General features: G+C 36.2%; 1 protein-coding gene across 5 annotated transcripts in view; it reads right to left on the bottom strand.

Moving 5' to 3' along the window:
• The window catches only part of MKLN1 (muskelin 1), a 321,865-nt gene that overhangs the window by 33,552 nt on the left and 273,124 nt on the right, over positions 1 to 15,189 (bottom strand). For all 5 annotated transcript variants that reach the window (XM_027574044.2, XM_027574045.2, XM_027574042.2 and 2 more), the window contains one exon: positions 1,822 to 1,969. In XM_027574044.2, the coding sequence (XP_027429845.1) occupies positions 1,822 to 1,969 (148 nt within the window). The remainder of the gene's footprint in view (positions 1 to 1,821; positions 1,970 to 15,189) is intronic.

Here is a 15,189-nt window from a genome sequence, read left to right as displayed (position 1 = left end):
TGTTCATGTAGGTATTTTGACCTCGTCCCCTAAATCTGAATGCTCTTCAGGGCATCTAGAATGGTGAATCCTTTCCCAGAAGATTTTCACTTTTCTTTGCCCAGATCCATCAGAGGAATTAATAATCTACAGCAGCCGTAATCTTACGAAATGTATTTCTTAAATAAGAAGACTTCAAAGTTGAAATGACTCACTGATCCATAGGCTACACAATGAATGCTGTGTTAGCAGGCATGAAAACATTAATCTCATTCTCCATCTCCATTAGAGCTCTTGAATGACCAGGTGTGTCCTCAATGAGCAGTAATATGAAATGAATCATTTTTTCTGAGCACTCAGTCTCAACAGTGGGCTTAAAATGTACAGTAAACCATACTGTAAACAGATGTGCTGTCTTTAGGCTTTGTTGTTTCATTTACAGAGCACAGGCACAGCAGATTTATCATAATTTTTTTTATTAAAGATTTTATTTATTTATTTATTTGAGAGAGAGAGAATGAGAGACAGAGAGCACGAGAGGGAAGAGGGGCAGAGGGAGAAGCAGACTCCCCGCTGAGCAGGGAGCCCGATGTGGGACTTGATCCCAGGACTCCAGGATCATGACCTGAGCTGAACGCAGTCGCTTAACCAACTGAGCCACCCAGGCGCCCTATCATAATTTTTAAGGGTCCTAAAATTTTCAGAATGATAAATGAGCACTGTCTTCAACTTAAAGTTACCAACTGCGTTAGCACCTAACAAGTTAGTCAGCCTGTCCCCTGAAGCTTTGAAGCTAGGCACTGACTTCTCCTCTCTAGCTATGGAAGTCCTCAATGGCATCTTATTCCAATTGGAGGTTGTTTCATCTACAATGAAAATCTGCTGTTTATTGTAGTCACCTTCATTAATGATCATAGTTAGATCTAAGATAACTTGTAGCTTCTATATCAGCACTTAGATGTTACCAAGATAGCTTCTTTCCTTAAACCTTAGGAACCAACCTCTGCTAGCTTCAAACTTTTCTTCTGCAGCTTCCTCACCTCTCTCAGCCTTCACAGAATTGAAGAGTTAGGGTCTTGCTCTGGAGCAGGCTTTGGCTTAAGGGAATTTTGTGGCTGGTTTGATCTATACAAACCTTTAAAACTGTCTTCATATCAGCAATAAGGCTGTTTTGCTTTATCATTCATGGGTTCACTGGAACAGCACTTTTAATTTCCCTCAAGAACTTTTCCTTTGCATTCACAACTTGGCTGTTTGGCACAAGAGGACTAGCTTTCTCTCCCTCACTTGAACACTTAGAGGCCTTTGTAGGGTTATTAATTAGCCTAATTTCAATATGGTTATGTCTCAGGGAATAGGGAGGTCTAAGGAGAGGGAGAGAGATGAGGGAACAGACGGAGGGTGGAATGGTCAGAACACAAACAATATTTATAAATTAAGTTCACCATCTCATATGGGCACAGTTCATGGCACTCCTAAAACAATTACAACAGTAACATCAAAGATCAAAGATCACTGATAAGCATAATAAATATAATAATAATGAAAAGATCTGAAATACTGTGAGAATTATCAAAATATGACATACAGACATAAAGCGAGCAAATTCTGCTGGAAAAATGGTGCTAATAGACATGCTCAACACAAAGTTGCCAAACCTTCAACTTGTAAAAACTGAAACATGTGCAAAGTGCAATAAAATGAGGTATGCCTGTACTGACACTGAATGCATGACATCACAAATTAACACAAGTCTTCTATTTCTGTCTTCTTTTGAAGAAACTAACATCCTCAAATAAATGTTACATTGGGATTGAGACACAGACAAGAAGAGCTCCTTACCAACTATTCCTCACAATGTCATAAATCCAGAATGAATTTCTGACATTCTCCTCCCTCTTTTCTTTGTCTTTGCTGAGTCCAGATAAGACATGTATTTCATTCAGTTCTGGATCAATGGTTGCTCTCTGTGTGAATCCTGTCATTGGAACTATAAATTGAGAGAGAAAATAAGATGACAACATTCATGTTAAATAACAAGAGTAGAACCACTGTATAAAAGATACACCCTTGCCCTCTCCCTGTGTCCATGGCACTTACCTTCTAATATTACTACAGAACTTTTATATTACACAATAAATAATTGTTTATTTCATTCTCCCCACTCTAGAATGTAAGCTGTACAAGGCAGAGGTAGTTTGGTTCACTATTTAGTTCCCAATGCCTGGCAAGTAGTTACCCAACTATTTGTTGAAAGAATAAACAAATGCTAACTACCAGACAGGAGCTACAATGAGGGAAGAAGTAGAAAGAGGTATGCAATATAATCATTTTTATTGAGGAAACAAAGGTCAATGCTTTAATTAACTGATTTTTTATCTCAGTCAGCTCTAATTTAATAGTAGAGGTAAAATATTCAAATGTTGACTGGGAAAAACACAAATTTGACAGAAAGTGAAACACAGGTTTGTTTAATAAGGCCAGGGTCATGTAAAATATCTGTTCGTGACATACAATGAAATGACATAATTTCCAAGTAAAAATAAAACATTTTGGGGTATAATATGCCATTTTGTTTTCCTGAATGGTTCAAACTGCCCAGAGTTAATAATATTTTATTTTTCTAAGAAATCCACTAAATGAGTGATTGTCATTCTGCATTATCCAATAATTTGCAAAACACTAACACAGCAAATGCAAATTTTTCTCATCATTGTTATATGGAAATATTAGCTGAAATGTAATTTTGTGGATCATGACATAATTGCCATGAATCTAATACAATGTCATTGTTTCAACACATTTCTTTTATACACAAACAATCATCATATGCTCAAAATGCTACACAATTATCAGACTGAAGTAAAATATTTCAATCAACCCAGAATATTATGGCAGGAGACATTAGCCACATTGATCTTCATTTGTCTTTATCTACTTTAGCAGGGCCAAATGATCTGGCATTTATTTTTTTCCTAGTTTACCTAAATTCATGTGTCCTTTCACATTCCTATTCAATAAATTTGTTTGTGGAGTATTTTATTTTTTTTATTATATATTTTAAATTTCTTTTTTAAGATTTTATTATTTGAGAGAGAAAGAGAGGGATTGAGAGATTGAGGGAACAAGTGGGAGGAGGGGCAGAAGCAGCAGCAGACCCCTTGTGGACCAGGGAGCCCAACACCAGCCTGATTCCAGGACCCTGGGATCATGACCCAAGCCGAAGGCAGATATTCAACCAACTGAGCCACCCAGGTGTCCCTGTTTGTGGAGTATTTTAGAGACTATCCAATGCATTTCACAGTAAATATGATAAAAATAATACACACACACACATTAACACAAATGTTTATATTTATACACATATGCACATGGACCTAATCTTATTTATTTGACAGAGAGAGACACAGCAAGAGGGAACACAAGCAGGGGGAGTAGGAGAGGGAGAAGCAAGCTTTCTGCCAAGCAGGGAGCCCGATGTGGGGCTCGATCCCAGGACCCTGGGATCATGACCTGAGCCGAAGGCAGACGCTTAACGACTGAGCCACCCAGGCGCCCCCTCATGGACCTAATCTTAATAATAATCTCAACCCTCATGCCATGGTCTTTAGTGGTTAAGTCTGGTATTTTCCTAATGACGCTTTCTAAAGTGCTAAGTTTCTGCCCTCTGTTCCTCAGATAACCTTGGAAGAAAGATAAAACAGTAAAGAAATGAAATCACTTTTGTTAGTGGTAGAAGTAGAGGACATAACTGTACTGTATTTAAAATTCACTGTATTTAAATTTCTTCATTCCATTTCATCTTAATACTGAGCCTTTAAATTAAGAATTCTCTAAGATGGGTTGGCAAACTGTGGCTTGATCCGGCCTGCCTAGGGTCAAAGCAGGCCTCATCCATTCATTTACATTTTGTCTGTGGCTGTTTTCATGCTAAGATAGCAAGGTAACACTTGCAATACTGTATGTATGGCTTACAAAACTGAAAATATTTATACCTAGCTCTTCATATAAAAAGTGTGCTAACTCCTGTTCTATAATCTTTTAAAATGTATATTATCAGAAATGTATGACTTTTTTTTTTAAGATTTTGTTTATTTATTTGACAGAGAGATAGCAAGAGAGGGAACACAAGCAGGGGGAGTGGAAGAGGAGAAGCAGGCTCCCCACTGAGCAAGGAGCCTGAGGCAGGGCTTGATCCTGGGACTCCAGGATCATGACCTCAGCCGAAGGCAGACACTTAACAACTGAGCCACCCAGGCGCCCCTGAAATGTACGACTTATAAACTAATGCAACAAGCCACTTACCTTAAGTAAGGATCCACTGAGGAAATGGAAATTTTGGGGTGGAATGGAGATCAGTGGAGAGGGAAAAAACTTTGAATTCTTTTTTTTTTTTTAAACTTTGAATTCTATAAAATGGAAGTGGAGTCAACAAAGACCAGGAAGCAAAGGAGTACTGGGCTGGCGGGAAGCATGTGAGAATGTGGAAGAATGCCCAAACCAAATTTTACATGCTTCTCTTTCTAGACTGTCACATTTTGCCCAGAAGCAGCTTAGGAACAGTAGAGAAAAATGACAAGGACTGCTTCTCAAAAACAGAAGCAGTGGCAGGTTTACAATACTCAGGGAAATCATGCTTATAAAATCTATACCATAAAGTATTATAAAATATTACTTTGATTACAAAGCATACTATAAACCATATATTTCCCATTTCTTTGATCTTCCATATCCAATATGCTTTTTACTCTACATAATGTTGATTTTACCTTCCAGTTATACGTTCAAATGTATTATTGACTTTTAAACAGCTTTATACAGAGATAATTCATATGCCATACAATTTACCCATTTAAAGTGTATAGCTTGGTGTTTTTTAGTATATTCACTATAAAATCATCATCACAATGTAATTTTTGATCATTTATAATACAGAAATCATATGTGTGTCCCAAAAGTGTTTGAAGGCCAACCTAGGAACTTAAATACCAGTAAGTATTGGAAACAAAATAGAAGTAGAAAATCTTTAGATTAGACTTTCTCAATTAACTACGTGATTTCGTGCAAGAAACTTTTTTTAAAAAAAATATTTATTTATTTGAGAGAGAGCACGAGAGTGAGCGCACGAGAGAGCACAAAGGGAGAGGGAGAAGAACTCCCTGCTGAGCAGGGAGCCTGATGTGGGGCTCGATCCCAGGACCCTGAGTTCATGACCTGAGCCAAAGGCAGACACTTAACTGACTGAGCCACCCAGGCGCCCCTACTCTTTTTCTCAAGTTTTTGTTTGTTTGTTTTTTAGTAATCTCTACACCCAATATGGGGCTTGAACTTATGACCCCAAGATCAAGAGTCACATGCTCTTCCATCTGAGCGAGCCAGGTACCTCTTTGCAAGAAACTTTTTTAGACTTTAGTTTTCTTATCTAAAAATTGAAAGTAGAGCTATATTCAAAGCTGAAATTTCTAAGACCCTGGAGGGTGAGAGCAGTGATAGTACCAATGTGCAGCATAGGCAGGCAAAGAGAGAGAATCCTGACATACAGACAGCAGTTAGGCTGTTCTGATGGTACTGCACGAACTGGAAGAAGAGAGTAAGGAAATACCAATAAAGAAGCATTATTTCCAGGAAATGGATGTCATCAGCACAAGGAGGGTAGATATTATGTCCTAAGCACAAAAATTCATTGGACTGACACAAGAGAGACCAAGCTTGAAGCAGAAACGTGTGAAGAAAAGAGTAAAAATGTTTCACTGAATTTTTTTGAAGACATCCAATATTTTACTCTAAGAATACTTAAAGGCAAAATTTCTCAGGGCAAGATTTCTATTAATCTTTAAGTTTACATACTCTTACAAATATAATCTTTATTACGTATTAAAGGCAAGGAAAATGTTTACATATAAAATGTTTGTATGTAATTAGAAAAATACGGAAGAACATACATCAAACCATAAATAACAGTCATGTGGGGGGCACTTAGGACACTTTTTTAAAAAAATATTTTACTTATTTATTAATGAGAGACAGAGAGAGAGAGAGAGGAAGAGGGAGAAGCGGGCTCCCTGCTGCGGGACTCGATCCCAGGACCCTGGGATCATGACCTGAGGCGAAGGCAGACACCTAACCATCTGAGCCATCCAGGCGCCTTAGGACACTTTTTTAAGATTTTATTTATTTATTTGTCAGAGAGAGAGAGAGCACAAGCAGGGGGAGCGGCAGGCAGAGGGAGAAGCAGGCTCCCCGCTGAGGAAGGAGCCTGATGCGGGACCCGATCCCAGGACCCTGGGATCATGACCTGAGCTGAAGGCAGATGCTTAACCAACTGAGCCACCCAGACATCCCTAGGACACTTTTACTTTTGTTCTATAATATGTATTTTTCTAATATATATTGCTTTTATAATTATAAGGAAAAAGAAAAATCCAAACCAAAATACAAAAAGTATATCTGGGTATAAATACTGGGAACTTTCAGGAAGAAGTGAAAAGTTCTCACACATCCTCCCATATTTGTCATGAAGAACATTTTACATTAATATTTAGAATGTTATTATTTAGATGGAAAGGGAATTCAGGTTTCAAAAGACAGTTGGCCCTAAAAGAAATATTTTTAAGCCATTTTGCTGGCATGAAGTTACAAAACTAAAGCTAGGCATTGCTTTATTTGAATTAAAGTATTTCTTATTTTTTTTCTCCAAAAAATAAAAATGAAAACTTGTATCTGAGGAGTTCCTAACAATCAGGGAGTTAATTCAAACTTACACTGAATATATCTATGTTAATGGCCTTTTGCCTAATTTTTACAAAGTGCACTTAAGCTTAATTCCTACTTCCACTCCATTCCACAAGAGTAACAATTCAAAAACATTAACAAAAAAATTAAGTTTTCCATATCCACCTTCAAAGGTACTCTAGGTTTCTCTAAGAAACTGTTAAAAACGTCAATTTCTGTAATACTCTGAATCTCATTTACCTCTTTTGTAAACAGAAGAAAAAACTTATTTTTCATTTTCAATGGAGAGTTTACATGTTCTTATTAAATAAAAAGTAAAAAATTATATATGGGTGGGTATGTATATATACATACATACATATAAGAATTATAGCCTAGCACTAATAAGCATTTTAGACTTTGGGATTTTTACTAGCAGAAGCTGCTTATGAAATCTAAACTTTGGGCCTCTTGATCTCAGATAGCAAACTAAACACTAAATACATTATCCTTCTTTCCCATCACCCCACAACACTGGCAGGAAAGATATTCTGGCAAAAAGAAAGAAAAACAGCATGAGGAAGAAGAAAGTATGTCATCAAGAGATAAGAAATTTTGAGGCTCTCATAGCCAAGAAAAGGAGAGCCTACTTACAGGAGGTAAAAGATGGAAAACTTCCAAATAAATCATCAAATACAAAAAGCAGGAGTACACTGTGAGGACTCCTGTGGAGAGCTTCTACTAAGGACAGAGGGGCCTGAACAAGAATGAGAGCAGAGTTTAAAGTAACAGCAAACCTTCACACAGATATTAGTGAAGACAGCCTGGTGGACAAGATGTACCATGCATTTATACAACATCGCTGGTCAGTGTCTTATGTAAGGGAGAAGCCGGGCGGGAAAGATGCCTACCCTAGGCACAGGAAGTTACTGTTGATTACCTTTCTTAACAGATGTAGTCCTTTATTTATAGATTCTAACGTATAGGTAGGAATCACAAGACATATGAGAAAAATTTCAACAGTGTAAAGATAGGGGCCTAAGATAAACATATAGAATGGAAAAGATAAATCACAGAAAGAAACAACCTAAAAAAAAAAAAACTCATTATCTTTGTAAAGAGTAAAAAGAATATTACATCTATAAAACAAGAACAAGCTTCCATAAAAAGGAATAGAAAATATGATATAAGAAAGTAGAACTATGACCAAAAAAATCAGATGACAAAATGAAAAAAAAATGAGCAGAGTTAAAAGGAAGTCAGCGGCTGTAGGATAAAAATGATAAACTACCAGTAGAGCAAAAGATACAGAAATTATAATAGAAAAGTTACAGGACACAGAAGCTAAAACCACTGAAGTAAGAAATCTGCCTGAGAAGAACACTCAAGAGAGATGAAATAACATAGGAGGAAAAAATAATTAAAGAAAATCTCCCTGAATAGAAGAAACAAAATCTCCCTGAATAGAAGAAACAAGTAAGTGTCCTGTTTGAAAGAACCCTAGGTTAGCTAAGCATGTTTTACAAAAACAAACAAACAAAAAAAAACCCTTTATATATAGGTATTCCCCGCTTTTTGAAAGTTTTCATTACACCACTTTCCTTCTATGAAAGATCTATATTAGTACTTGTTTTAGCTAACTGATAGAAATCTGAGGAGGATTTTCACTTTATGAAAAAAAGGTGAAGAGCAAAAACAGCATTCAGCGTTTGTTTTGAGTGAGCCCTTACAGAGACAGCACATCTTCCCCAGGAACTACACCCAGCCTCTCTGCATCAAGCCGCCACAGTTGTTAGTAGTGTGTATGAGTGTCTGTGCTTTAGCTCAATTTATTTTGTGTATCAGTTAGCAAGATGTGTCCTAAGGTATCAGAGAAGTTTGAGAGCAAGCTTGTATTTTGGGTCTGGGAAGACTCAAAATTTTTCCTTATAAGTAAGTGGTACTTGCTTCTTTGATTTATGCCATTTTGGCTTACCAAATGCGACTTTTGGATAGTGGGAGAAAAAGAGAGAGAGATCTCCTAATGAAACTTTAAAACTCCAGGAATAAAAAGAAAAATTTTAAAAACTTCTATAAAGGGGGGAAAAGCAGGTTATTACACACAGAAGAATAAGTATCAGACTTATTAGACCTTTTATCTGTAACAATGAATGCCAGAATACAATGGAATAATAACTAAAATTCTGAGGAATATAAAAAGATACAGAATTAAAATTCTATTTCCAATAGTGAGGGCAAAATAAAGGAATTTTTGGATCAGCAGAAATATGAAAATTTGTATCAATGACTGCATATGAAACAATTCTTTAGGAGCTATTCCAACAAAACAAAACTAAAGAAAAGGAATGACACGGGATGTAAGAAACAGTGGCAGTGATAGATGACACAGGAAAGCAAAAGGAAGCTTGAAAGAAAATAAAGATCCATTAGATCTTGAGCCTTTATAAGATATTTGGAATGAAAAAGTTTTAATAGAATATTTTCTCACCTATAAGTCCAATAACAATACCTGAATTATATATGGTGCCCCATTCCCCCTCCCCCATTATACTTTCATTGTTTAGAATTTTGGTCCTAGTGTTTTTCTTTTGGCAACAATCAATTTTCTCAAGATAATTTGATCACCACTTATCATATACTTCTAACATCTCCTAAATTTATTTCTGAGTCTTGCTTCCAAATGGGTTTCCAATATGGGTCTTCATATAGCACACTTTCCTAGGCAAATATACCTAAGAATGTTTTATTTTATACTAACATATGAAAGTTAGGAGAATATAAATTTCTTGGTTTAAAGTCATTTTCCTTGATCACTTTTTAACTTTACTTTTTTTTTCCATTCACTATTGCTGTCTGATGTCCGTCCATCCATCCACCCATCCATCCATCCATCTTGTTCCCTTTACAGGTCATCTTTCTCTCTGAAATCTTTCAGAATTTTCCCTATGTCTTTGATATTCTTAACCAAACTTTAATGTGTCTATGTAAGTGTCCCTTTATTCTTCCTGTCAGGTACACTATAAGGTCTTCCACCAATCTGAGGCCTTTTGCTTTTCTGAATTCTAGCAAATGTACCTCCATTATTTCTTCAATTATTTGCCCTCTTAAAATTTTATTTTTTTCTCCTGTTACTACTGTTAAGCTGTTGGCACTTGTACAATTCCTTTCCATATCCTCTAGTTTTTCTTTATATTCTTTCTATTTTTTAAAGGTTTTATTTATTTGAGAGAGAGAGAGAGAGAATGAGCATGAGTGAGGGGAGGAGCAGAGGGAGAGGCAGAGGGAGAAGTAGACTTCCCAATGAGCAGAGAGCCTGATGAGGGGCTGGGTCCCAGGACCCCAAGGTCATGACCTGAGCTGAAGGCAGATGCTTAACCGACTGAGCCACCCAGGGACCCCTCTTTTATATTTTCTATCTCTTTATCTTTTTTCTTTCCTATTTTTTCCTGAATGAGTATTCATTCTAATTTTTCAACTAATTAATTCATTCATATCCATTCTATTTATAATATTTGTTGCAGTCTTCATTTCAAATATATTTTTCATATCCAATATTTCCATTTGGTTCTGGTATGATTCTTAGATCTTATTTCATATTACTAATATGTCCCTTTATATCTTTAATTATATTAACCATGCTTGTTTTGAATTCCTGGTTCAACCATTGTAATAATTCTGCTTTACATCATATATGTTTTCAGTTATTGATTTCTTTTGAGACAGCTGCAGTCCTCAACTGTCTAGTTATAGCTCTGTGAGGTAATATTTTTCAAGGTATCAGCTATTCTTTCTGTTAAGATATATTTTATTAGGGAGGGCCAAAGGTCAGGCCTCAAGCAGCATCAGTTCCAGTGAATTTAAGGAAAATGGAGGGGGAAGAGGCATAAGGTAGTGAAGCCTAGACACAAAGAACCAGTTAATCACTTCTCCTTACTATCATTCGTCTATGCAAGGGTTCACACCTTTAGACACTTCAGGGAAAGTAGAAGGCAGTCTTCCTGGACTTGACAGGTGAGAGGAAAGAGAGATGGATTACTGAGAGTAGATGGTCAGTCCACATCTATTTTCACCAATTCTTAACACCAGTATGGATTACGCACTGCCATAATGTTGTTCTTTGGATTCTGGCACTAGTTGTAAAGGCTAGTTTCTATAGTGAAGGAAAAAGAATTAACTCAAGGTAATTTAGGGGACAGACAGCATTCTATTTCATTTAAAGAGTTTCTGGAGACTAGTTGCCTCTCATTTTATTTTTCTAGGGTTTATTTCTGGGGAAGGGAATCAGTCACCTAGGTTAGTTTGCAACTTTGGCCAGAAATAATTTTCATTTTATATTGTTTGAATTTTGCTTTATGAATTATGCACATTGCATTACTTCTATAATAATTCTACCAAAATAAAAACTGGTTGAACAAAAATGGCATTATCAAAAACTAAAAAGACCTAAAGGTCAAAACCAAAGAAGAGAAAAAAAAAAAAAAGAAAAAAAAAAGCCAAAGAAGGGCTTTCATTCTAACATGTTATAACTATTAACACAGTCTTCTGTATTAATTTTCTTCCCAAGAAGAAAAAAAGGCTATCTTTACAATTTAATGGTTTCTAATAGGTAGCTGTGAGGGGAGGGGAAAAGAATAGGAGAGTTGCAACGTATAATATTTTAAAAGCTTTTAGATTCAACTGGCAAAAAATTCAACTAAATGGCAGAAATCTTAACCAGACTTTATAAACTGACTCCCAAAGAAAAATTAAACAGATCAGTAAACAAGATCATATGTTAATCACGAAAACATTTTGAAAGAACACTTGTCTGAGAAAATACAAAATAAGAATAATGCAACAACTGGTGTGCCTGGGTGGCTCAGTCGTTAAGCGTCTGCCTTCGGCTCAGGTCATGATCCCAGGGTCCTGGGATTGAGCCCTGCATCCGGCTCCCTGCTTGGGGCGGGGGGGAGGGGCCCGCTTCTCCCTCTCCCCCTGCTTGTGTTCCCTCTCTTGCTGTGTCTCTGTCAAATAAATAAAAATCTTAAAAAAAAAAAAAAGAAAGAAAATGCAACAACTATTACAGCCAACTTGTTTCTAGTTTTTCCAGGAAATCACAATGATAATCCTTCAACTCTCCTATTTTTTCTTTAACATCTTCAAAACTTGAAATAGGACAACTATTTTTCTTTTCCTTTTCTTTGATTGACCCAATAGGGGGAGATTACCAGAATCTGTAACATAAGGAAAGCTACAGGGAGGCTAAAAAGAAAACAGAGATATTTTTGAAGTAATTTCAATTCCTGAGGAAGATACATTATTGCATTAATTCATGAACTAATCTCAACTCTATTTTTGCTTCATGTTCCAATGCACATATTATTAGTTACTTTAGTTGAAGACACAGGAAAAAAATACAATTTCAGAACTGTCACAGGAATGTAAGTTTAATAAAAACAGCTTTCTAAAATTTCTCTATTTGTTAGGATATTTTCAGCTTCAAGTAACAGAAAACCTGAATAACAGTTTATTAATGAGCTCATATATCAAAATTTTGCAAGTGGGCAGCTCCAAGATTGTTCTAGCAATTCAACCAAATCATGGTGCTAGGTAAACATCCCTACAATTCTCTTGGCCTTCCTTTTTTTTTGAAAGTTGCCAGTACCAGCTCTAAGTATTACATCCTTTTATACTATCTGTTCTGTCCATTCCATTAATCTGTATAAAACTGTACCTTTATAAATATCTGGTAGTGTTAATACTACTTCATTACCTTTCATTTTCTTTTATTTTTTTTAAAGATTTTATTTATTTGTGTGAAAGAGAGAGAACACAAACAGGGAGAGTGGCAGGCAGAGGGAGAAGGGAGGCTCCCCGCTGAGCAAGGAGCCCTATATGGGACTTGATCCCAGGACCCTGGGGCCATGGCCCAGGCCGAAGGCAGATGCTTAACCAACTGGGTCACCCAGGCATCCCTACCTTTCATTTTCAAAACTGTCTTAGTGTTCTTGCATGTTTTTTTTTTTTTTTTAAAGATTTTATTTATTTATTTGAGAGAGAGAGAGAATGAGAGATAGAAAGCATGAAGGGAAGAGGGTCAGAGGGAGAAGCAGACTCCCCGCCGAGCAGGAAGCCCGATGTGGGACTCGATCCCAGGACTCCAGGATCATGACCTGAGCCGAAGGCAGTCGCTTAACCAACTGAGCCACCCAGGCGCCCTGCATGTTTGTTTTTGCTGGTGAACTTTAATTCATACTTACTATCAAATGACCTAAATTTTATATTAAAAATATGAAACACTTATATAAGCTTGTAACTAAGCAAAAACATCTCTGGGAGAGTAGAAGGGGGAAATTATGTAAAGTTAGTATTAACAATAATGGTGAGAGGGAAAAAAGTACAGAATCCAATTTTATCAGAATAATGGCACAACAAACATAAAAGATGCTAACTGGAAAGCAATGAAGCCCAGTCACACTGAAAATAAACACTACCATTTCCTAGCTCAGTAACTAATCTACGTTAATGACGGCCCATCATTAGCTTCAAAATCTTCTCTGTACTGCTGCATTGGCCTGACTTAGTTAATTGTTAAAAGTCTGAAAGGGTCAAATCCATAGGATTTATTCTATATAATCACATACATACAAACATACCCACTTATTTATTAAAAAACAATGTTAATAATGTCAATGTTTGACCAATTCCGGTAGTTGAACTAAAAATCAGTAAGATTTTGCTTTTAAGGTTTTCATGAAAATATGTTTATAGATAAATTAGATCTTGCAGACATTACTAACATAGCCCTCATGTTAGTTTCACAGCCTGATAGCAGAAGGGAATGAAATTTAACTGTCAAAATTTTGCAACTAGATGAGGCCTTAAGATCAACTGGTCCAATCTCATTTTCAGATGAATAATCAGGCCCAAGGAAGTTATGTATATAATTTTGCCAAAGTTGCAGAGGGATGAGTGGCAGATCCAGATGAAGAGAGACCAAGTCTTCTGATTCTCAATTCACTATTCTTTCAATTATACCAATCTGCCATTATGGTTAGAACAGAATGGAATGAACAGTAACAGATGTGGGAAAATACAGTCAACAGATGTTAAGGAACAAAACAAGTAAACACATAACTACTATAGAACAGGGACTAGGTTGTAAGAACTCTAGTATCACCAGTGCTTGACTTAGCATCTGGCAAATGGTGAAGACTCATATATGTTTGCTACCTTGACTAATACAGATATGAGAAAGTAATCCTATTACAATAAACTGAGTTTCTATAGCAAACTATAAAGCTCTGGTGGTGTGACAGACTATCTTCTAAACATAATTTTCAATTAGTGTTAAATACAGAGCTTACATATGGGGAGTCTGCTAAACCCCTTGTGCTTGCCAAAAGTTATTCAGAAATAAACCCAAATTTTAGATGTGCTGAATTTTGATGTAATTATGTATGTGTTAGACACAATACTAATAAATCCCTTCTTTCTAAGCAGCTGCCAATCCACTGATTTAAATTGTAATCTCTTTCTCAGGGGAGCATAACATTGTTATACTCTAGTTAAAAAGTAAGAGTTGAAGTTTCCTCAGATCTTGAGATGTTAAATCTAAGATAATTCATTTAAATAATTATAAAGAATAACCATATAAGATTTTATAGTATCTGACACAATAAAAACATTATAAAAATCAGCAGGAATTTTACAATTAGATATGCCATTTCTTTTCTTTTTTTTTTTAAAGATTTTATATGAGAGAGAGAGGATGAGCAGGAGGGAGGGGCAGAAGGAAAGAGAGAAGCAGACTCCCTGATGAATAGGGAGCCCAACTCAGGGGCTTGATTCCAGGACCCTGAGATCATGACCTGAGCTGAAGGAAGACACTCAACTGACTGAGCCACCCGGGCACCCCAGACATGCCATTTCTAATTGGTGATCTCAAATTTCATTTTTAATTTCAAACAATCCATTTGAAACTCACATCATGTAAGTGCAGTTTTAATCAAGTAACCCACATTACCGAATCACAGATAAACATAATAATTATATGTTAAGTCCATCTCAAATTACAGTAATTAACTGTAGTAGAAAAGCTTTAGAATAACAGTTAATAAATAGAATGTTTAAATAAGCTACAGAGCATCCAAGTAATGAAATAAAATTGGTATTTTCTTTTTCTTTTTCTTTTTTTTAGGATTTTATTTATTTCAAAGAGAGAGAGTGGGATGAGCAGAAGGAAAGGGACGCTGAGCACGGAGCCTAACACAGGGCTCGATCCCACCATCCTGAGATCACGACCCGAGCTGAGATCAAGAGTCACAGACCAACCTACTGAGCCACCCAGGTGTCCCCAGAATTGGCATTTTCTAAGAATATTTAATAAGGTGGAAATTTAAATAGTATCCTGCCTTGTCCTTAGAAGGGCTTTTCATGGCTTATAAATAATAATCTAGTAAGATAAAATAAAATTAAATGGGCTTTTAAAAATCAGGTGAAACTAATTCCCATGGGAGG

This window comes from Zalophus californianus, chromosome 12, assembly GCF_009762305.2.
Source record: "Zalophus californianus isolate mZalCal1 chromosome 12, mZalCal1.pri.v2, whole genome shotgun sequence".
In the NCBI taxonomy this organism is placed as follows: Eukaryota; Metazoa; Chordata; class Mammalia; order Carnivora; family Otariidae; genus Zalophus; species Zalophus californianus.
Note: the sequence above shows the minus strand (reverse complement) of the source record. Positions and strands in the feature narration are given on the sequence as shown.